This window comes from Muntiacus reevesi, chromosome 3, assembly GCF_963930625.1.
Source record: "Muntiacus reevesi chromosome 3, mMunRee1.1, whole genome shotgun sequence".
Taxonomy (NCBI): Eukaryota; Metazoa; Chordata; class Mammalia; order Artiodactyla; family Cervidae; genus Muntiacus; species Muntiacus reevesi.
The window spans coordinates 129531233-129555535 of record NC_089251.1 but is presented as its reverse complement, the minus strand read 5'-3'; the positions used below and the strand labels follow the sequence as shown (position 1 = coordinate 129555535).

The 24303-nt window shown below is 43.1% G+C and overlaps 1 protein-coding gene across 2 annotated transcripts in view; it reads right to left on the bottom strand.

Annotated features, from left to right (window-relative positions):
• Positions 1-24303, bottom strand: part of NHEJ1 (non-homologous end joining factor 1) — a 90086-nt gene that overhangs the window by 60756 nt on the left and 5027 nt on the right. For both annotated transcript variants that reach the window (XM_065930547.1, XM_065930548.1), the window contains exons 4-5: positions 17766-17904; positions 16795-16853 (exon numbers count right to left, since the gene is read on the bottom strand). In XM_065930547.1, coding sequence (XP_065786619.1) covers positions 16795-16853; positions 17766-17904 — 198 coding nt within the window. The remainder of the gene's footprint in view (positions 1-16794; positions 16854-17765; positions 17905-24303) is intronic.

Here is a 24303-nt window from a genome sequence, read left to right as displayed (position 1 = left end):
CCAGTATTTTCCCCATCCGCTGGTGAGTGAAGTCAGAGAAAGGAAAGCTACAAGTTAAAGGAGTGCTGAGAGAGACCCCCTTCCAGTTTGCATTTCATACCTCCCATTCCCCATCCAAAGAGCTTCTCTAGCTGGGCAAAGCCTCACAACTGATGGGAGGATTTCTTACTGTCCATGTTAGGTTCAGTGAAAGGGGTCAGGTGTCCATCTATTGCACTGAGCAAAAGGCAGAGCATTCAATAAGCACTCTCCGAGGACTGATTTATGGTGCATTTAAAATCACCCTGATACTCCAAGAGAGAGTTAGAGGAGCCCCTGAGATTGAGGGCTTTCCATAAGAAGTGTCGAGGCAGGGAAGGAGATATATATTCAGGTTTGAGAGACCCTGAATGGCTGGTAAAGCAGCATCTTGTGGGAGTCTACACCTTGAAGGCGTCACCAAAGGTCCAGAGTCTCTAACTTGGTCTTCACTGGTTAATTTAGGGATAATCAGACTCCAGAGGATTGACTGATACTAACTAAAATCACAAGAGACCAATTTAGAAATTAAAACACCAACTTATTAGTTTATAAGGTGGGGGCTATAACCATTCCAGTGGCTGATACACTTTGTGCTGATTTTTCCTGAGAAGATAGATAAAAACTGAGAGCCCTCCTTGCTAAACATAGGAAAAAAGGCAAAATCAACAAATGACTTTATGGAATAGTTCATATACACTGCGGAAAAAGCTGGCCATTCATCCTTATTCTACACTAGCATTGCTGCAGCACTGGAGTAGACAAATAAATCAACTGTCACTCCCTGGTTTTTCTCTTCCTACATTCTATACAACTCTGATCTTCGTTAGTACATCTCCTCAGACTTCATGAATTAATTATTTAACAGATTTTCTCAAACTGCTTATAAGAGCCTATAGGTGTGCAAGACAAAGAGAAGAAAAGGAGGTGGAATAAGCAATGAGGCAGTTCTTGGGGCAGTTCTCTAGCCATGGCCATTTCCCCATCTTGTAATTAAGTTATGAGGTAGTTAGGAGTCTCCCTACTCCTCATAGATGGGTCTCAGTCTTGCCTAGTGCCCACATGAAGGTCTAGGTGTAGCTGTGTAATATGTAGCAAGGCAATGGGACACAATGGAAGAATACTGGGCAGCAAGTTCAGAGCCCTGGGTCCTGGTGCCAATCTACCACTGATTTTCCATTACATTCTTTTATCTTTGCAAGCTCTAATTTCCTTATGAGTAAAACAAAGAGCCTTGATATATCCTTAGATTGATAAAGCCCCTTCCAGCTCTTAAATTCTACAACTCTAATCTTCTCAACAAGGTACCAAAGACACCATGATTTCCTTCTTAAGGTACTAGCCTGGGCCCTTGAGATTTGTAACCTCATCTCAGAATCAATATATTTACAAACAGATGGGTGGGTTCCTTCTGTAGATAGCTAATCTCACCCATGTTATATTCAGTTCAGTTCAGTTGCTCAGTCATGTCCGACTCTTTGCGACCCCGTGAACCGCAGCACACCAGGCCTCCCTGTCCATCACCAACTCCCGGAGTCCACCCAAACCCATGTCCATTGAGCTGGTGATGCCATCCAACCATCTCATCCTCTGTCATCCCCTTCTCCTCCCGCCCTCAATCTTTCCCAGCATCAGGGTCTTTTCCAATGAGTCAGCTCTTCGCATCAGGTGGCCAAAGTATTGGAGCTTCAGCTTCAACATCAGTCCTTCCAATGAACACCCAGGACTGATCTCCTTTAGAATGGACTGGTGGGATCTCCTTGCAGTCCAAGGGACTCTCAAGAGTCTTCTCCAACACCACAGGTCAAAAGCATCAATTCTTCTGCACTCAGCTTTCTTTATAGTCCAACTCTCATATCCATACATATCTACTGGAAAAACCATAGCCTTGACTAGACATATCTTTGTTGGCAAAGTAATGTCTCTGCTTTTTAATATGCTGTCTAGGTTGGTCGTAACTTTCCTTCCAAGGAGTAAGTGTATTTTAATTTCATGGCTGCAATCACCATCTGCAGTGATTTTGGAGCCCAAAAAAATAAAATTAGCCACTGTTTCCACTCTTTCCCCATCTATTTGCCATGTTATATTGATTATTATTTATCTCAGTATCAGAGATGACCCCAAACTGGGGGGGATACTCTGCTTGAAACTAGCATTTCATTAGGTATCCATTAAATTCAGCAGTTTCAACCTGCTCTTTCCCCAGCTGCCAGGCGCTGCAGAGAACTAAATGCTAAGAGGCTCATTGACTATTTCTTCTTTTTGTTATTATTATTTATTTATTTGGCTGTGCTGGGTCTTAGTTGCAGCATGTGGGATCTAGCTCCCTGATCAGGGATCAAACCCAAGGCCCCTGCACTGGGAACACAGAGTCTTAGACACTGAGCTACCAGGGAAGTCCCTGACTATTCCTTCTTTACACCAAGCAGCAGCAGCATCCTTGTCTCAAAAGCTCCTCTTCATTCCTAGCCTCACTTACACCAAGTTGGAAGGATTTCACCAGAGTAAAAGATTCGAAGCAGCATTAGAACTGCTCAGCCTTCAAATGTAAGAGTAACAGATGCCCAAAAGTTTGAAGAAAAAGTGAAAGTGAAAGTCACTCAGTCGTGTCTGACGTTTTGTGACCTCATGGACTATACAGTCCATAGAATTCTCCAGGCCAGAATATTGGAGTGGGTCGCCTTTTCTTTCTCCAGGGGATCTTCCCAACCCAGGGATAGAATCCAGGTCTCCCACATTGTGGGCGGATTCTTTACCAGCTGAGCCACAAGGGCAGCCCAAGAATACTGGAGTGGGTAGCCTATCCCTTCTTCAGCAGATCTTCCTGACCCAGAAAGCGAACCAGGGTCTCCTGTATTGCAGGCAGATTCTTTACCAACTGAGCTATGAGGAAAGCTCATTAGAGTTTCTGCAGCATTCCCTCAAACCACCATACCTAGGGAGAGTTTCTTAGATTGCGTAACTGAATAAAATCCCTAGACATGTCTTTCCTTCAACAGCCTATCACCATACAAAATCCCTCTGAACTTTTAGCTCAAGATTTCCTTCTTTCAGAAATACGTTACCCAAACTAGCCTGGTATGAACCCCAGATGCCACCAAAATGAATCTATTTCTTCCTCCTCTCAGACAACTTATATTTTATGTATTTAGAATATTCTTTGCATATGTGTAAATATGCCTAATCTCTCAAAAGTCCAACTTTCAAGGACAAAGACCATATTTTAACTTTTCAGTATGACTCCATGTTGTTTAAATTTTCACTGGTGCTTAAAAAGTACTGTCCACATAGAGCTTAAATTTCCAAATTAAAAAACAACAGCAACACACACATAGACCAAAGATCTCCCACACAGAATGAAAAAAAAGCTTTCTGAGACTCTGGGGCAATTTCCCCTTGACAGTTTCATTATAAGAGATAGCAAGGACACCCACGAATCCTGCCGTCTGTGCCCTAAACATTGGACAGGTGAGCTGCCAAACTATAGACCTCAGCCTCACTCTTACGTTTCAGTTCAGTCGCTCAGTCACATCTGACTCTGCGATCCCATGGACTGCAGCACGCCAGGTCTCCCTGCAGGTCTCACGTCTCACTGCGGCTCACTATCCAAAGAAGGTTTCACCCACAAGCAAAAGTCATCGTAAGAGAACATGGGTGTAAGGCTGAAGCTATAAAGTCAACAGACCAGGCAAAGCTTAAAGGTAAGTCATTTGATACTTCTGTTTTCTCTCTTCATTTCTATAACCAGAGACATTGAACAACGGGAGAAACTTCTCCAATGCCAAGACCTCTGAGCTACAAGCATTTATTATTTTGGACTTCCTACTACTGGGCACTGCGGTAGACTCAGAAGGGAAACAAAATGAGCAAGACGGTTTTTCCCTGGAAGGAGTTTATCACCTAAAAGAGGTGATAAGTATAGAAATTCTCATATACAAGGCCAAAGTGAGACCTGACACAGGAAAGATACAAAGCGTTGTGGGAGCTCAGACGAAGGAAAGAATATAGCTTATACTTTGACTTCTGTCCGTTTCACTATTTCTGGCATTACAGAAACATCACGGAACCATCTGATGCTCTTTTTAAGTTAGGAGAATTAAATGCCCTTGGAAAGAACTGCAAAATTCCTGGATGAAAAGGCTATGTCTCCTGGGGGAAGAAGACGGAAATAGGCAGAAATCAAGTCCTCAATCTTCAAAATATCACCTGTGCCTTCACTCCACCTACAAATCCCAGGGGAAGGCCTAGCCCCTCACTTTGCTCCACTCTGTAGGTCCTTGCTTTCACACTGTCATTTTCATGTCACCAGCATAAATGTCTCCTTCTTCAGTGGCTTCTCCTTTGTTTTCAAACACACATGTGTTTTCCCACCTTAAAAAGAGAGGTTGTTGGGCCACTTTTAGCTCTCCAGCTAGCTCTTATTACCTTCTCATTGTGAAACTTCCAGTGAAAGTTCTATATTGACTGTTTCCACCATATCAATCAAGCCTTCTTTAGCTGCCTATAATCCGCTGATGTTGCCCAAGATCCCAAACAGCATGATGATCTTTCCTCGGGCAGTCAGTCTGGCCTCTCTCCTGTGTGTAGCACAGTGGGCCATCTCCCTGGTGATGGGAAGAGCAAGGGCTTTGAAAAAAGACAAATTCCATGACCTGAAGTGACCTGCAGCAAATTACTGAGTCTTTGGGCCTCTGCTTCTTTAAGATGAGGATAATATCACCAACCTCATGGGTTTGTTGTAAGGATTAAAAGTTATTCCTTAGCTAAAGCACCTATCACTGTGTCTAGCACAGGCAGTATGTATTAGATAACTGCTAGTTCTCCTTCCTTAGCTAAATTACCCCTCTACTCAGATTCCCTTCCTATCTCACCCACATTTCCTTCACTGGCTCCTATGACCTTCCAATTACATTTGCTCCCCAAATCTCAATCACTGGACTTTTGCTCTTTTCTCCATGTTGTTCCCAGTAAAAGATGCTTCCATTGTAATGCCTTCAAATGCTGCTCCTTTGTAGAATATTCCCAAGTCTATTTCTAGGGGTCCTTTTATCAACCTAAGCTTCAACTCTATTTCTTTTACCTCTTTTCCTGAACATTCCCACTTCTATGTTTTATGATCAATTTAAATTCAACATGTATTAAAAAAGATCCTCATCTCATTTTTTTAAATTAATTCTGATTATATATAAGGCATTGACTATTTTTTCAACAAGCTAAGGCTTATGTTAAGTGGTCATACTGAAATGAATGGACTTTTATGAAATTGTTCCTCTACTAGGGGGTGAGGGGGTAGACTCAACTGTGTAAATCATGGCAAGACGTTCCAGAGGTGTGTGAAGCTTTTATTGTGTGTGTGAATGCTCAGGCATGTCTGGCTCTTTGTAACCCCATGGACTGTAGCCCACCAGGCTCCTCTGTCCATGAGATTCTCTAGGCAAAAATACACGAATGGGTTGCCATGCCCTCCTCCAGGGGATCTTCCCATACCAGGGATCGAACCCATGTCTCTTATGTCTTCTGCATTGGCAGTCAGGTTCTTTACCACTAACACCATTTGGGAAGCCCATGAAGCTTATAGGTTAAGCCTAAAAAGACTCAATATTTGCCAGAAATAAGGCATCAATGATCATTGCCTCATGACTCAATTCTGAACTAAGTGGATTTCTCAGACCAGAGGTTAAAACCAAATGGTGAAGCTAAACAGAAAAAAAAAAAAAAAAAGTGGTTTTCATTTTAGAAGAATGGGTAACTTCCTCTGAATGAAGCGAGATGTCCAGCCCCTGCAGCAGTGTCTGTTATACTATGTCAGCCAATCTGGGTCTAGATGTATCTAGATGTACACCATCTAGTTTCCCACAGGCCCCTACGAACCCTGCTGTCTTTTATCCAGTCTGACACACATGTTTCTGTACTATACCTATCTCATGTAGTCATCTGGGTTTGAGTGTGTTAGGATAAGAGAGGGCTTCCCTTGTGGCTCAGATAGTAAAGAATCTACCTGCAATATGGGAGACTCGGGTTCGATCCCTGAGTTGGGAAGATCCCCTGGAGAAGAGAATGGCAACACACTCCAGTGTTCTTGCCTGGAGAATTCCATGGACAGAGGAGCCTGGTGGGCTACAGTCCATGGGGTTGCAAAGAGTCAGACACTACTGAGCAACTACACTTTCACTCAGGATAAGAGAATTTAAATGTGACAGAGTCCTTCACTATTGGAATTCCCAGAATCAGAGAGCCTATCTTCTGGAAGTGAGTAATTTTAACCCATTGTATTTTCTATATCAATTTCCTTTTAGCTTTTCCCTCAGATTTTTGGTGGGTTTTTTAATATTTTTTATACATTTCCTTTTGAAAGTATAAGCCCTCATAAAACTTTGTAAAAGAAAAATAAACAAAGAGGCCTTTCTATACATTCTTGGGACAAAAAGAAGTGGTGAGCCCTGATAGCAGGGTTTGATGGTGACTACAGGAATCCCAGTGAGAAAACCCCAAAGAAAAGGCAAAATTCAGAAGAAATACGGTTGAGAAACATGTGCGGCCATCCCTGCCTCCCTGGAGATTTTAATTCCAGACCTCAAATACTGTGGACTTGTGTTTTAAATAAGGAAAGCCATTCCTTTATAGGCCTAAGATTAGATTTAATTGAGCCCCACCCATGATTTTTCCAGTCTGTCAATGGCAGCGCTATTCTTCAGATCACATAGGCAAAGCACTGACAGCCTAATCTTCCTAAAAGATCACTTTCATATGTCACTTATCCAGTCAAAACTTCCCATGGTTTCCCACTCTCTATAACAGTAGTTAACTGCAAGCAGGAAGCGCCCTATCTTTGTCCTAGGAGACGTACCCCTATTTGAGCATCACTTCATGTAATGACAGATGTTAATAACTGGACTGAAATGGGTAAATAAATGAATTACAGGCAGAAAAGAACTAGAAAACATTTACTACTAGCACAAAGCACCAATCTTCCAGGCCAGCATCTGAGCCCCCTGCTCCCCAACTCAAGTATTACCTTACTAACTTTATTTTCTACTGATCCTCACCCATTCTTGTTAATTTACATCCTTTGTCCATGTGTTTCCCACCTAAAATGTCTTCCACGTAGTTCCCTAGGAAAATCTGAAAAAAAACAAACTAAAGTCCAATTCAAGTCCTGTCTCTTACAGGAAGCTTTTTCCAATCACCCCACTACTGTGGCCCCTATAACCATTCATTAAGCAGTGAGTTCTTTGATGGCAACATTATCATTTATGCTCATAGAACCTGGCATGGTACACATGCACAATACTGAATACTACAAGGATGAACTAGCTGCAAGGATCAGAGAACTGACACATACAGTCGTGGGGAGGATGTTCTCATGCATCTAGACTTGCCCCTCTTCGCGATGCCCATGAAGGAAACGGAAAAAAACATCCTATGAATGCTGTGTCTTCCTCTACATGCTGAAAAACAGAAACAAGGCAGAGGAGCAGCCCTGCCAACCTTGGAAGCAGAGCCCAGAGAGAGGAAAGGCTGAAGAAGGGAGAAACTTAATAACTTACTTTGGGCTCTATGACTAATGTTCTTTCCAGGATTTTGTCAGGTTCTTATTCCTTTGGTTTTTGAGATATTTAATTTCTTAACTGGCTCTTAAAAAAGAGGTTCTAGGATCTCTCAATGGGTTTCCTGGTGGCTCAGGCGGTAAAGAATCTGCCAACAATGCAGGAGACCTGAGTTCAATCCCTGGGTCGGAAAGATCCCTTGGAGAAGGGAATGGCAACCCTCCAGTATTCTTGCCTGGAGGATCCCATGGACAGAGGAGCCTGGCGGGCTACAGTCCATGGGGTCACAGAGCGTTGGACATGACTGAGTGACTAACACACACACACAGGATCTCTCAATAATGAAAGAGTCAAGGTTTATACTTCTTCCCCCAAATGGGACTATGTCCCAGTAAACTAAGTGCCAAAGAAACAAGGCAGGTACTAGAATGGGAATCTGACAGTGGTCCTCTCCTTAAGCTACTCATCTGTTCATAGCAGTACTGTCTAAGTCTCAGGCTACCAAATGGTGATGTTCTCATGGTTTACTATTCATAAGACAATAAAAATAAGGAAAAGTGAGAAGATATGATTTATTCATCCATTAATAAATACTGCCTGAGTGCCCACCATGTGTGGAAGCACTGTTCTAGGTATTTTGGATAAACCAGTGCACAAAATACACATCCGTGTCCTCACTGAGTTTAAACATTCTGGCAGGGGGAAGACAGGCCATAAACCATAAGCATAATAAAATAAAGTTGATGCCAATAAGGAATATAAGTGCTATGGTGAAAAAATAAAAAGTAGAGCATGGTGAAGTGAAATGGGAGTGCCAGGTGCAGAAGGGTGGGGGTGTGGCTTTACAATCTTAAAGAGTATAATCAGGGTAAACCCACTGAGAAGGTGACACCTGAACAAAGGCATGATTGTAGTCCATGTAGGTATGTCTACACATTTTTTGACATGCCTTCCCTTCAGGAAAAAAAAAACAAAAAACATGAAAGCGTTACTTGCTCAGTTGTGTCTGACTCTTTGGGACCCCATAGACTATAGTCCGCCAGGCTCCTCTGTCCATGGAATCAACCAGGCAAGAATACTGGAGTAGGTAGCCATTTCCTTCTCCAGGGGATCTTCCTGACCCAGGGATCTACCCAAGTCTCCCACATTGCAGGCAGATTCTTTACCATCTGAGCCACCAGGGAAGCCCCCTCCCCTTAAATTACCCTTCCCTGGAGTGTGACCTGGACTTGGTGACTCACTTCTAAGGAAGAGAATATAGCAAGATGGTGTCAAGATGGGGTGTCACTTCTGAGATTAAGTTATAAAAAGACTTCAGCTGCCTTCTTGGTCTCGTTCTCTCAGTCTGCCTCTCTGATTACTGGCTCTGGAGGAGGCCAGAGCCGCGTCATGTGAGTGGCTTTATGGATAGGCCATGTGGCAATGAAATGGCACCTCCTGCCAAGAGTCACATGGGAGAACTTGGAAATGAATTCTCCAGCCCCTTCTGATGACAGTCTTTCCAGCTGAGATCCTGACTTGCGGTTTCAGAAGAAACTCTTGAGTCTAGAAAGAATCACCCAGCCAGCCACTTCTAGATTCCCAACCTTCAAAACTGTGTGAGAGGATAAATATTTGTTGTTTTGGAGTAATTTGTTATACAGCAATAGATAACTAATACAGACAGAAAAGAAGGGAGGGTTTGGGCCATACAAATACCTGAAGAAAGAGCATTCCAGGCAGAGGGAATAGGAATATAAAAGCCTAAAGGAGGTGATGCTCAAAACGTAGAAAAACAGCAACAAGTTCAGTGTAGCTTCAGTGAAGTGATGGGAGGAGAGAGGGAAGAGATGAGGTCCAGATCATGTAGGGTTTTGCAGACCATCATCAGGTCTTTGGGTTTTACTCCATAAATGAAATGTGAAGGCAGCTTTGAGCAGGAGAGTACCATGATGGGATCTGGTTTTAATAAGACCATTTTTGTTGGTAATGGGCCCAGAAGAGACAAGTGGCAACAGGGATACTAATAAAGAGGTTCATGTAAAACTTCAGGTAAGAGATGCTGGTGATTCAGACAAGAGTAGCAGCAGCAGAGGTGAAATTACAGGTGTGCTTTGAAGGTAAAGCCATGAGGCTGACAAACTAGATATAGGATGGAAAAGGACAGATTTCACTCCAAGGATGACTCCAAGGTTTCTGGCTTTAGGAAGTGAATGGATGAAGCTTCCATCAACATGTGCTGTGTTAGATGTGCTAAGTCGCTTCAATCGTTTCTGACTCTTTGCAACCCTATGAACTGTCCTCTGTCCATCGGATTCTCTAGGCAAGAATACTGGAATGGGTTGCCCTGCCCTTCTCTAGGGGATCTTCCCAACCCAGGGATCAAACCCACATCTCTTACTGTCTCCTGCATTGGCAGGCAGGTTTTTGCCACTAGTGCCACCTGGGAAGCCCTTTCCATCAACATGAGAAGGGGGTTTTAGAAAAGCAAATTTGAGGGTTAGGATTAGGAGTCCAGTTGTGGACATGTTAAAGGTGAGATCCTATTAGACTTCCATGTCAAAATGTTGAGCAGGCAGTCTAGACCTGGGGGCCAGGTCTAGAATGAAGACTAAATTTGAGATTCATCAGTGCAATGATATTTAAAGACATGAGACTACATGAGATCACTAAAGGAGTGAAAAAAGATCCGAGCATCAAGGATTGAGTCCTAGGGCACTCCAACATTAAGAGGTAAGGGAAAAGAACCAGAAAAAGAGTCTAGAAGGAACAACCAGTAAGACAAAAAAAACAGGAGAGTATTATACTGTGGAAGCCATGTTAAGACAGTATACTAAGGAAAAGGAATTGACAAGCTTTATAAAGAAAAAATCTACATAAGAAAGGATCAGTCAACTCAATTGTCCTCTGCCTCCCTACCCTTCCTTTTCATTTCCACATCCTCCCTGTTGACAAATTTTACAGCAGTGCTAAGTACAGGGGGTTGAGGGACTTCCTTGCGGTCCAGTGACTAAGACTTGCACTTCCACTGCAAGGGGCAGAGGTTCGATCCCTGGCTGGGGAACTAAGATCCCACATGCCACGTGGTATAGTCAAAAAGAAAAAGTACAAGAGGCTGTAGGGATAACAGGGTAGTATACTTATGTCTGGGGAAAGCAGAGCAGACTGAGGGAGGGAAAAATTGTCACGGGAGACTCACAAATGGGATGACACCAGTGCGGAGCTGGGAAAGCTGAACAAGAAAAGCCATGAGGACAAGAAAGAAGAGACTACCAGGCTAATGGATCACAAGACGTATGGACAGGAAGTTGTCAATACTTGAACACGATGAAAGGGCGGGTTCTACTGGGGAAAGACAGAAGGTCAGGCTGAAGAGGTCAGCAGGACCAAATCATGAACCATCTTGTGTGGCATGCAAGGAGTCTGAACTTTCCCTGGTGGCTCAGACAGTAAAGAAACTACCTGCAATGCAGGATACCCACGTCTGATCCCTGGGTCAGGAAGAGTCCTTGGAGAAGGGAATGGCAACCCACTCCAGTATTCTTGCCTGGAGAATCCTATGGACAGAGCAGCTCGGTTGGCTACAGTCCATGGGGTTGCAAAGATTCAGACAGGACTGAGGGACTAACACTTTCACTTTCTGCAGGCAACTGGGAACCAGTTAAGGACTTTAAGCAGGAGAGTGACATCATCAGGTTTCTGCTTCAAAGAGACCACTCTGACATAACTTCCAGTCCAATTGGAGGGAACTAAGTACTAACTGGGAGACTAATTAGGAAGCTGTGACACAGTCAAACCAAAAATGGGGCAGACGATGGCTAATCTTAGGCAATGGAAGTTGGAATAGAGAAGAAGAGTAGATTCAAAAAAGGGTTAACAAGGACTTCCGTGTTGGTCCAGTGGTTTAGAGTCCACTTGACAACGCATGGGACACAGGTTTGACCCCTGGTCCAGGAAGATTCCACATGGCACAGAGCAACGAAGTTCGCATGCCACAGCTACTGAGCCTGTGCTCTAGAGCCCGGAAACTGCAAGTGCTGAGCCCACAGGCCACAGCTACGGAAGGCTGCTTGCCCTAGAGCCCTATGCCCCGCAATAAGAGAAGACACCATGATGAGAAGCCTGTGCACCATAACTAGAGAGAAGCCCCCACTCACCACTAGAGAAAGCCTGTGCGCAGCAAGAAGGCCCCAGGGCAGCCAAAATAAAGAAGTGTTTAAAAAATGTTTAAGGGGTTAACAAGTTAGACTCTGGAAGTAGGGACAAAGAGAAGAGGGGCTAACTCCCAAGTTTCTAGCTTAGAAAACTAAACAGATAGTGGTACAGTTCCCCAAGATAAGGAATATAGAAGAGAGCTGGGTTTGGGGGAGCAGACGATTAATTTTGTACATGTTTAGGGTATTGCCTGTGGGACATCCAAGTGGAAATGTCAAAGATGCAGAAAGAAATATGAGCCTGAAACCTAACGGAGATAGAAAACCAGTACTCAGGGGTGTGCTAGTGATAGCTGGAGCTGGAGTGTGGATGAGATCACCAGAGAGAGAGTGAAGGGTGGGAGGATGGAGGGTTACCAGCCCTGGGGAGCACTAGCATGTGAGGGTCAGCGAAAGGATGGAGAGCCAGCCAAGGAAACCAAGTAGAAGTTGTCTGTGAACTTAACAGGAGAGCAGTTTTCAGGTGGAAGGACTCCCCGTCTTCCCCAAGTGTCTCTGACACAAGCTCCAGCTTCACAAGAGCAGCCATGAGGATCTTCAGAGCTTGAGGTCTCTGCTCTAGAATCACGCTGAAACCAGACAAGGGGTGAAAATACTACCTAAAACTAGGCAGGACACAAAGGGCATGGCTGCATTCAGGATGCTGAGTCAAATCAATGTGAATTATAGCTGTAGAACTAGAACTGTATAAAAGAAATTGGTCACACGGAACTCTGCTCAATGTTATGTGGCAACTTGGATGGGAGGGGAGTCTGGAGGAGAACGGATACATATATCAGTATGGCTGAGTCCCTTCACCATTCACCTGAAACTACTACAACATTGCTAACCAGCTATACCCCAATACAAAATAAAAAGTTTATTAACAAGCATGGTAGAAAAGCCTTTGTACACATACTTATAAATAACATGTACAATATACAATATATATATTATAGAAAACATGAATGTTTGCCTAACTAAAAAAATTTATGACATTTGATTCCACTTGTTTGACTTAGTATGAATAGAATGGTAGATTTCTAATTTCAAAAACAGATATGCAACAAGCAACAAAGGTTTACTGTATAGCTCAGAGAGCTATAGTCAATATCTTGTAATAACCTATAATGGAAAATAATTTCAAAAATAATATATGTGTATGTGTATAACTGAATCTCCTTGCTGTGCACCTGAAACACTGTAAGTCAACTCTACTTCAATAAAATATATATATTAAGAAAAAAAATTTTTAAAGAAGTGGGAAAAAATAAATAAAAAGTAAAAAAAAAAAGAAATTGGTTAAGGTATTACATGGAACAGATTATTTAAGTCTGACAAGGCATTCAGAAAGCAGTCATGGGAGTAACTGCTATGCTGAATATTCTCCTCTGAAGACAGAGAGGAAGAACTGCAAAGTCTCTGTCTCTGAGAAGCCTCCCCTCCCTGAGGAAGCCGGTTTCACGCAACTGCCCAGGTTTCGGAGTCCGGGGCTGATTCCCAGCCAGGGGTTGCCAGCTGCAGAGGGTGCGCTCTATTTTGGGCTGCCTGTTGTCCCTGAGCCGGCCGCCTCTGGTTTGAGCAGCAGGCAGCCCCGGTGACTCACACACCCATGCAAACCGCCTGTGGCTCGTGGCATGGCCTCGGAATGCCAGCCGTGGGCCAGCTCCCTCCTCACCCCATTACACTGGGATAAATAAATAAAGAGCACGCCAGCAGCCGCACGGCTTGATGGCAACCAGATGAAGAGAGGGAGGCACCAACAGAGCCAGGAGAAGGAACTCCCTCCAGTGGACCCTGCTGAGCAAGGGCCATGCCAGCCCACTCATCCTAAACTTCCTCCTCAACACCGTTCTGACTGGCGTGTGGTCACAGCCCCCAGATCCTTGATGGGTCTACCATTCCTAAAGGGGCCTCTCAGCCCCTCGTCCTGGGAAATGCTCTATGCGGGGATGTTGCCCTCTGTGAGAAGAGGGCCAGCCCTGCCTTGAATGGGCATTGCCAGGATTCCTCCTCTAGTTAGGTCACCATCAATTGGCCCCTTTGGGGTCCCTGGAAATGAAAATCAGGCTCTTGAGGGAAGAGGAAAAACAAAAGGTCTAAATATGGAGAGGTAACCCCTGTTCAATCCTTACATATTTTTCCTGGGCTTAGTGTCCTAGAAACCTCCCATCCACTGCCCCCTGCACCCTATCTCGATGGCCTCTTGCCTAGCAACAGTCCCAGTGAGAACCAGGAAAACAGACCCCGGGCACTGACCGCACAGCCCTCTGACATCGGCCCCGGCCCCCTGCACCTTCATCCCAAGCTCCCGGTCCCCAGTTTGTTTATCTTCCTATGTTGCTTATTTTGATGGCACATCCTTTCAGCTCAGTCTTGGGTGACCCTATGACCCTTCTGTGTCCTGTTTGTAGGACCCCAGGCAAGCAGAGTTGCTGAAAAGATGCAGCGGCCAGAAGAAATGCTGCAGTCCTGGGAAGAAATCTTTCAGTTCTAGCAGCGCTGTAGGACATTCTGAGGACAGTGCAGTGATCCCAGAGGTCACAAGAATTCTACATTATTCCAGTCCTTGACTCTCTAATTTGTGTGCACAACAAGTAAAAGTATCAAAACAAAATAGGGATAATCCTAGACTATGAGCCAAGAAGTGTGGATGGTCCTAAACCTACAGCTACCACCATATGACCTTAGGCAAGTCACTTAACCTTTCTGAGGCCCAATTTCTTTTATTTTATTTATCTATTTATTTGGCCGGGTCAGGTCTTAGTTGCAACATGCTCCATGGCATGTGGGATCTCTGTTTCCCGACCAGAGATTGAACCTGCATCCCCTGCATTGCGAGGCAGATTCTTAACCACTGGAGCACCAGGAAAGTCCCTGAGGCCCAATTTCTTAAGCGATGAAATGGAAATCTACTATCTATCTCAGATCCTTTCCATGCAGTTTGGATGTGATCCACCCAGAATCTAGAGGACCAGTATTCCTGAAGCAGTTGGTTCCAAAACACCAATCTCCTTCCTGGGCTAACACCTGTTTTCTACATGATTTCTCATTCAGTTCCACAGTGTCCCCCCCCCCCCCCCCCCGATAGTGTGAAATGAGCCTCCAATTTTACAAATGAGAAAATAGAGGCTCTGAGAGAAGTGATTTATCAAAGTCACAAAATAAATCAGAAGAAAAACTGAAGATCCCAAATATGAGTCTAACGAGCAACACTGGATCCACAACCCACACAGGCACAATTTTCATAAAATCCCTCTAGCATAGGTTTATCAACATATTCATCCACAAACTCATCGAGAGCCTATTACTTCCAGGCACTATGCTTGGTGCTGGGAACATGGAAACACATTTAACATGGTTCTTGCCCTCAAAGAATCCATAGCTCAGTGGAAAAAGACACACTCTTGCAAGCATACAAACAGCGTCATTATGAAGTTATAACTGCTAAAAAATAGAGGCACGAACCCAGGCACTATCAACTCAGGAAAGAAGGATTATCTTTACAAGGACAATCTGTAAAGGTCTCCCAAAGAAGTTGAAACTGACACTTGAAAGATTAAAAGAAGTTCATATGGGAGAAAAGACCAGGGCATTGGGCATTCTAGATAAAGGAACGATGTGTGCAGAGACACAAAAGCGAGAGAAAACAGCATTTTTGGCAATTCAAAGCCATTCTATATGGCTGACGCATAAAATATACAGAAAAAAAATGCTGAGAAACCAAGCTGAATAGGTATGCAGGCACTAGATAGGAAGAGACCTCCCTGATGAGCTAAGAATAAGCCTAACCTTGTTTGACTAAAAGGCTGAGGCATGGAACAAGTATGCCACACCAGCCTACAATAACCTCCTTAATACCTAAACCTATAGACAGGAGAAGCTTATCTGAAAGAAAAATGGCCTAGGAAATCTCTCTGTCCCAAGTTTTGGTTTAAAGGTCTCTCTTTCCTCATGAATACCTAAAACCTGTTCTGCTTGAAGACTTAGCAATGCATCTCTCCTCCTCCAGAATTACAACCACTTTAGCAGAGGGACTCAGGGCTCCGTTCACACATTTGGTTCTCACTGTTAAGACCTCAAGCATCATGCAGCTACTGCTCAGTCAACAGACAGAGGCAGGACAGAAGGATCCGAATCAAGAACACCTGCCTGTTGCCCAGCCCTGTGAAAAGCACGAATTTCAGGTTCAAAAGAAGTATGAGTCATAGTCCCTGCCCACAAGGAGCTGAAAAATTAGCCTAGAAGACAAGACAGAAAGATGAATAATCCATACATATGATAAATATTATAACAGCATTATTTACTTACACAATAAGGTACCAACCTGGGTAGCATGTATAATTAGAAAATAGTGCAATAATACTAGGGTACTAACTGTACAACCAACAACTCCCAGAAGAGTTAGAGAAAAAGATCAATATTGACTGGTATTATCAAAGGTCACTATTATTAATATTCCCCCTGCTTGGCATTTAATAGATGTTTCTTTTGGCCAAGCTCAATCCTTAGAAGGGAAACCTAGGAAGGAGCTTCTGACAGGCCACAATTATCTACTCCCCATTCATTCCCTTGCCAGTCCCCTTGCATAAACACTGTGATTTTCCACAGCCTACTGCGCCCACAAGACCGTCCCCAAATGGTAGCCCTGCGCTTTTCACCTTCTCCTACTGCAGGATGTACAAGGGGACGAGTAATAACGACTAGCCCCTCGCTCCACAATCCAGACCTGGGATCAGATCGCAACAAGCAAAAATTTAGCAACTGGTCAACCAAGCTTTCCAAGAGAATTCCAAATAAAATGCCTACGTACTGCAGCAGAGACGTTTTACAAATGTTAATCAGCCCACTTCTACCTTTTATATCTTTCACCCTACTTCTCCCCAGCTTCTCCATCTTAAGCTTTTCAGACTTTCTATAGGTGACTTTTCTAGAAAATAGATTTTTCAATCATGCAATCAAACCCAATACCCAAAACCCTAGTCACCACTCAGGCACCTGGAAAGAGGAAGTTAAGTGAAGCCTGCACAGGAGAAAGGAAATAACGAACACTTTACCTCCACCATAAATCGTTCCAAGAAGGAATTCTCTTCAAATGGCTCAGTCTTCAACCGATCTGTAACAAGAAGGGAGACAGAAATGAAATATGAGTCTTAGAATGAGCTCCCTATCTGTGAGATGGAAAGGAAACAGAACCTAGGACTTCTTGGGGAAAAAGATAAAGATGCAACATCCAGAGACACCAATCCAGTGGGAGAAGAGCCCAAGCAGGAGGAAGAAAGGGTGATTAGCCATGACAACAGGTTCAGTGGCAGCACGTGCTCTCGAAAGTCTTCCCACCGCAAAGACAGGTTGGATTGAATTTTTAATCTGAAGTTGGAGCTATGCAGCCTTCTAAAGCCCCAAGTCATGTTTGCCCTCATGCAATTTTGTATAGCTGTTGGCCCCTTTCCAGAGTCTTTCCTGGCCACTGCCTAGGGCATGTCTGACTCAGTTACAGCATCTCTTAGACACCTGGGCCCCAGCCAGATACTTGAAGCAAAAGAAGTGTCATCTAATCTCCAGTTCCTGGTTAGCACCCAGCACCCAGGGAAGCACCTCCCTAATACAAATGAGTCTCCCCCTTTCCAAAGGCCCTTCAACCACTCCCCACCCAACTCCCAAAGAATGTCCTGGGCTTCCCTGGTGGCTCAGTAGTAAAGAATCTGCCTGTCAATGCAGGAGACACAGGTTTGATCCCTGATCTGGAAATACCCCACATGCCACAGAACAACTAAGCCCGTGTGCCTGCGCTCCAGAGCCCAGGAGCCACAGTTACTAAAGCCCGTGCGCCCCAGAGCTCCTCAGCGAGAAGCCACTGCAACGAGAAGCACATGCACCACAACTAGAGAATAGTCCCCACTTGCTGCAACTAGTGAGTAGCCCACACAGCAACAAAGATCCAGCACAGCCAAAAATAGATAAATAAAATTATTTAAAACAAACAAATGAAAAACCCCACATGATGTCTGAAAGAATGTCCTCTCACCTCGGCTGAGTGTGGCCCCACTCTCCTGGTAGTCCTGGATCTCTAGATCTTTCATATGAAGCAACGTTGTTAGGTCCCTCACCTGGCACTGCAATGCCAGACTCATGCCCATCAGAGGACGAATCAAATGTTGGGAGACCTTCCATGGAAGAGATACTAATTAGTCAACAGATTCACATTAAGTACTCCCTAATATAAGGTATTAGGAAAAAATGCTAAAAAAACACAAATGTTTTCACAGGAATTTATATTTTCACAAGCAAGCAACATGTTTACATGAATGCAAACACAGATATAATAATTTAATAAGTATGTGAAAGAGGTCCAGGGATTTTCTTTGTGGCACAGGTAAGAGGATGGGAAGAATAAAGGAGAGCACATATGAACAGATAACCTCGTGATGTAGAGAAGGCTGTGATACAGGTGATAGAAGGTAAGCATGGACTCAACTCTCAGGAAAAATTTAGAGACAAAAAAAGAAGGTCCAGGTAAACTTCAAGAAAGTGAGTGCAGCTAAAACAGAGTATTCTGGCTGGAGTGTAACAGAAGACAAACAACAGCAGAAAGTAGAGAACTTTGAAAGTCAAATCAGACCCAGACACTAATTATGAACCATTTCAGGGCTGATCAGTTCAGGTCAGTCACTCAGTCATGTCCAACTCTTTGCAACCTCATGGACTGCAGCATGCTAGGCTTCCCTGTTCATCACCAACTCCTGGAGCTTGCTCAAGCTCATGTCCACTGAGTTGGTGATGCCATCCAACCATCTCATCCTCTGTCATCCCTTTCTCCTGCCTTCAGTCTTTCCCGGCATCAGGGTCAGTTCTTCGGATCAAGTGGCCAAAGTATTGGAGTTTCAGCTTTAGCATCAATCCTTCCAATGATTATTCAGGACTGATTTCCTTTAGCATGGACTGGTTTGATCTTTTTGCAGTCCAAGGGACTCTCAAGAGTCTTCTCCAACACCACAGTTCAAAAGCATCAGTTCTTTGGCACTCAGTTTTCTTTATGGTCCAACTCTCGCATCCACACATGACTACTGGAAAAACCATAGCTTTGACTAGACAAACCTTTGTCAGCAAAGTAATGTCTCTGCTTTTTAATATGCTATCTAGGTTGGTCATAGCCTTTCTTCCAAGGAGCAAGCATCTTTTAATTTCATGACTGCAGTCACCATCTGCAGTGATTTTGGAGCCCAAGAAAATAAGGTCTATTACTGTTTCCATTGTTTCCCCATCTATGTGTCATGAAGTGATGGGACTGGATGCCGTGATCTTAGCTTTTTGAATGTTCAGGGCTGATCTTAGCTTTTTGAATGCTCAGGGCTGATAACAGCTCACAACGAGGCCAGAGTTTCAATCTGTCCCCACAAATGCAGCAAAGTCTAAGATCATTGTTATAGCTGAAGCAAGCCAGTCACCGAAAGACCAGCCTAGGAAGGAATAAGCCAGCCTTCCACACAGCTTGCTCTTAACCAGAGGTAAAGAAGGATGCAAGCATGGCCATATGGCAATGCAGCTAGGGTGATGCTTATATGATAATGCATATTATATAGAATAACTATTCCATTCACCTACACATAGTATACAATAGCCAGTCAAAAAAAAAAAAAAGCTAAATTCGATCATTTATGCCTGGGAAGTAGTATGAAAGTTCCTTTCCTTTCCCTCAATGAGAATTGTTTCTTTTAAGAGGCACTAAGAAGAAATGCCCTAGATCAGAGGTCAGCAAATTTTTTTCTGTAAGGACAAGATGGTCAATATTTTCAGCTCTGTGGCCCATACAGTCCCTGCCACAATACTCAACTCGGCTGTTGTAGCAAGAAAACCACCATAGACAACATGTAATAAATGGGGGTGGCTGGGTTCCAATATAACTTTACAAAAACAAGCAGCACACCAGGTTTGGCCTGCTGACCACAGTATGCCAATCCCTGCCCTAGACCTGAACAGGAGAACTTTTAGATAAGATAGCCCACACAGGCCTGAAGTGAAGAAAAAGTACTGAAGTGGCAAATAAGATGTACAAGTCAGACTCATTTGGACCAGGATCAGGAGTCTGAATTCTTCAGACTCTTCTGTGTGAATTTCCATTAATTTTCTAGTAAAACGTATTACTAAAGACTTCAAGCGTATCACAGTTCAAACTGAGAGGAAGAGATCTTTCACTACAGACAGATTAGAAGACACTGGGTGTGTGATACTGTGGGGGAGGTGAGGGGTTAACGGCAACAGCTTTTGTATCAGCACCGTGATCCAAGAAATGCAGGGGTAACAGTGCAGCGTGGGAGGCCAGTAGTCAAGTCCAGCCACAGAGACCAGCCCCTGCTTTCTGTCCCACGCACACCCCAACCAAGTACTATCTCTCAGCTCAGTCCTTAGTGTGAACTTAAACCTCCAGGCAGTACTGTTCAGAGTGTGGCAGAAGTCCTGCTTTTGGCAAATGTATCTGTTCCAGACTCAACCCTCTTTCCTAGGAATTATTTTAAGTTTGGACCTTTTCAAGGGAGACCAGGAGAAAAAACAGGTGAATACTTATCTGAAACCAAGTCAATGGTTGGTGAGCTGAATTGAAAATGACTGCCACTGCTAACTGAGCGGCGTCACCATCTATTTGGTAGCAGCACTCAAATAATAGAAACTCCTAAAGTTAATAACCAACCTTTCTCTGGGGGTTACTTTCACAGCAGTTCCTTTGAGTGGTAGTAAATAAAACAGCATGAAATATGATGAGAAACAGCTTTTAATCAATGCCATGTCTAATTAAATGTGATGATTATTTCAATTATTGATAGGACTCCAATGTCTATACAGCATTTTTTTAAGTTTTTTATCATTGAGTATTTCAGCTTCTGAAATAATTTCACAGAGTTGGGTTACACCACTCTGAATCATCAGAGTATAACTCATTTCGACATTAGCTGAACCCTGTCTTAGATCAATTAATTAGAATAAGACATTGTGGCTGAAGCAATAGATTTCAAAGCAAATTCACAGACACTACAAGGAAAAACGCTGAAGTGCTGAGGGAGGCCAAGGACACTCCTTCCCCTTCATCTATGGACAGCAACATATGGAAAGATGCAGTTCAATAAGTCAATTCAATAAATACCTACTGGGTGTCGAATATGTGCTCTGACCCTGCGAGGCCTCTGCCCTTACAGAGCTCCCAACAGCTAAGGAAGTCAGGAAGTGTGGTGGATATAGAAGCAGGAGTCGCCAATCTTGTCTAGAGGAAAAGCTATTTATAATTTTCCCCAACGTCTTCAGATTTCCCATAGAAATGTTCATGAGTCAGAAGAGCAGGACAGCAGTTATCAATCCCAAGATGAAACACAGCATGCTTGAATTTAATGAAAAAGGCAGTAGACTGGGAATCAGATTAACATGCTAGCCCTGGTTCTAACTACACCTGGATGTGAAAATGACTTCACCCCCAAGTACTCTCATGGTCCCTGTCTTTTTTAAAAAGAAAAATTATGGAATTGGAATATTTGCTCTCATAGGTCCACTTTAATGCTTAAGGCCAAGTAATATGACACATATTCTCTTATCTAATCCTCACAACTCCGTAGTAAGGTCATGATTGTTATCTTCATTTTACAGATGAAGAGACTGAGTCTCATAAAAATTTAGTAACTTATCCAAGCTGATACAAGTAGTCAAAGTGGTGGAGTTAAGTTACAAGTTCAGGTCTGCTGGTTCCAAACCATGTGCTCCTTCCACTATGAAAAAGAAAAAAGAAAAAAACCTTTGAATATGACTCCTGGGAATCATAAAATTGCCAAAGAGGTGACAAATTTGAAACTCAAAATATGGAATATCAAGAATTACATTAGGGCTTCCCCAGTGGCTCAGTGGTAAAGAATCCACCTGCCAATTCAGGAGAGATGGGTCCGATCCCTGATCCAGGGAGATCCTGGATACCTTGGAGCAACTATCCATGTGCCACAACTACTAAGCCTGTGCTCTAGAGCCCACGAGCCACAACTCCTAAGCCCACGTGCTACAACTACTGAAGCGATAATGCTCTAGAGCCCGTGTTCCGCAATAAGAGAAGCCACCACGAAGAGAAGCCCGTGCACCGCAACTGGAGAGAAGCCCCGGCTCACCGCAACTACAGAAAAGCCGGCACAGCGACAAAGACCCAACGTGGCCAAAAACAAAGAAATAAAATTATTTACAAAAAAGAATTACACTGGGGAAAAAGATAACAACAACAAAAAAGAATTAGATTAGATAATAGAAAGACTGAACAGTGGGAAGGAGTGGGTGATGAAGAGAGGTTGGCCAGAAGTGGAAACGGGCTCTGGGTTAGAAAGCTTTATATATCCCATAATAACTTGCAGACATAGGAAAACTATTAGCAACACATTACTAACGTGAATACACTATGTGGTAGAGGAGGTGGGGAAGCTCCTTGTATGACGAGGGAAGCTCTCACTCCCTTGTATGACGAGGAGGAGTTAGACTGCATAATCTCTCCAGAAGACAAGACGGCATTATGCTAGCGATTTATTAAAGATGCAAATATTCCTTGATTTAGTTATTCCACTTCTAGGAATTTACTCACACATTTACACATAGAAAAAGTAAATACAAGGGTGTTTATTACATACAACAACAAAAGAATGGAAACAGTTTAAGTGTCTACTGGCAGCAGATCAACTAAATACATGTTGATATATTCATTCATCAAAATGCTATGTGGCCATTAAAAAAATATTAAGGCAGGTCTTCTAAATGTATTACTGTGAATGATTTCCAAGTTATAAAAGTGAGTGAAAAAAGCAAGGAACTGGACACTGTGAACAGCATGTTGACATTTGTGAAAATACATACATATCCAAAGATACGTATCTGACTGTATGAGTATATTCACATATATACATATATTCATATATAAGTGTATAGATACATACACACAAACATATATGTAGCTTTCCTTAAGAATTCACAAGAACGTTATAGCAGTAGTTGTTTTAGAAAAGGAAAATGAGGGACTGGGAAGGGAATAGAAAGTAGGCCGATTTCTTAACGACATACCCTTAAATGCCATTTGAAGTGTTTGCCTTTGGCATGAGTTACTCATTCAAAAAGAATTAAATAAGAACTATGACAAGAATGAGTAACAAACAAAAATTATGACTGTGTGACCTCACAGACACATACAAGCCTGAAATAGAATCCACCTACATCCTCGCCCGTGTCCACTGGTTCTAAATTTTCCCTTATAAAGCTTTCTCAGGTACAGGGGTTTCCCTGAGATGGCATTCTTCTTCTTTGAATAATATATCTTGAAGCATAATTATTAATAAACTGTTTTCCTCGTGGCCAACCAAGACTCATTCAACTCTAAATACTGCTGCCTCTTTTTAAATTGCCGCTCTCCAACTAGAGGGATTTGCCTAGGAGAGTTTAGTGTTCTTACATATTACTTTCCATTATACTATCATTATACAAGTATCCCTTACTGTATTCTGTTGAAAGAAATAACTATTAGAGCTCATAAGCTTCCAACGAGAACTGCCTCTCCAATCTCACTTGTTTGAATTTCCAGGGCTGTGTGACACAAAATAAGAGTAGCTATTGCGAGGGCTTCCCCAAGGTTGCCGTAATGGTTTGGTGCCACAAGCATTATTGAGGGAACAGTGCCCCCTGGTGTTACTCAGAAAAAGGTACAGGGGTTTTGAACAAAAACATAAATTCTATCTAAAGCAAGGTGGAAATTTTCATAAGCTCAACTAAAATCAACAAATGTGAGTGATTATTACCTGCTAAGCACTGTCAATGAGCCTTAAAAATACAGAGCTTAATGTGCAGTGGTTCTCCAAACACTCAAGTCTAGCTTGGGTCAAAAATACCAGATCAAAAACAGAACAGTTTATTGAAAAGCACTTTGTCCCATCACCCTACTGATGCCAAAGCATCACAGCACCTCTGGGAGACTAAAGAAGGAAGGTAGGAAATAATGCCCACTTGTCTTCAGTTCTCTCTGCTGATAAACTACAACCTTCAAATACCCACAGAAGATCCTGTCCTCTAATGCTGAAACAAGCTCTGTTTATATAGAAGGGTAGAAAGACTAGCAGAAGTAATTCCTTTAAACTAGTTCTTCACTCTCAACTAACTAATAACTAACAAAAGTTCTTAGGGAGACTTCCCTGGCCGTTCAGTGGTTAAGACTCCACGCTGCCAATGTACGTGGGTTCAATCCCTGGTCGGGGAGCTAAGAACCTACATGCCGCACAGTGCAGTCAAAAGATCAAAATAAATAAATAAAAGCTCTTGGGACCTAGAGAGCTACAAGTGAGCAGAGGACATTATCTCCCAAGTCCCTGAAAATGGGTTCATGAATCAGACCTCATTCCAGCTCATTCATTCATAAACTGGATGACTTTGGACAAATTACCTTGAATCTCAGCTTGCTACTATGAAAAATGTCAATAATAATACTTACCTTGCAGAACAGTTGTGAGGATTAAAAGACAAGATAACGTTCAGAAAGGTACTCACCACTGGTAAATACCCTACCCTAC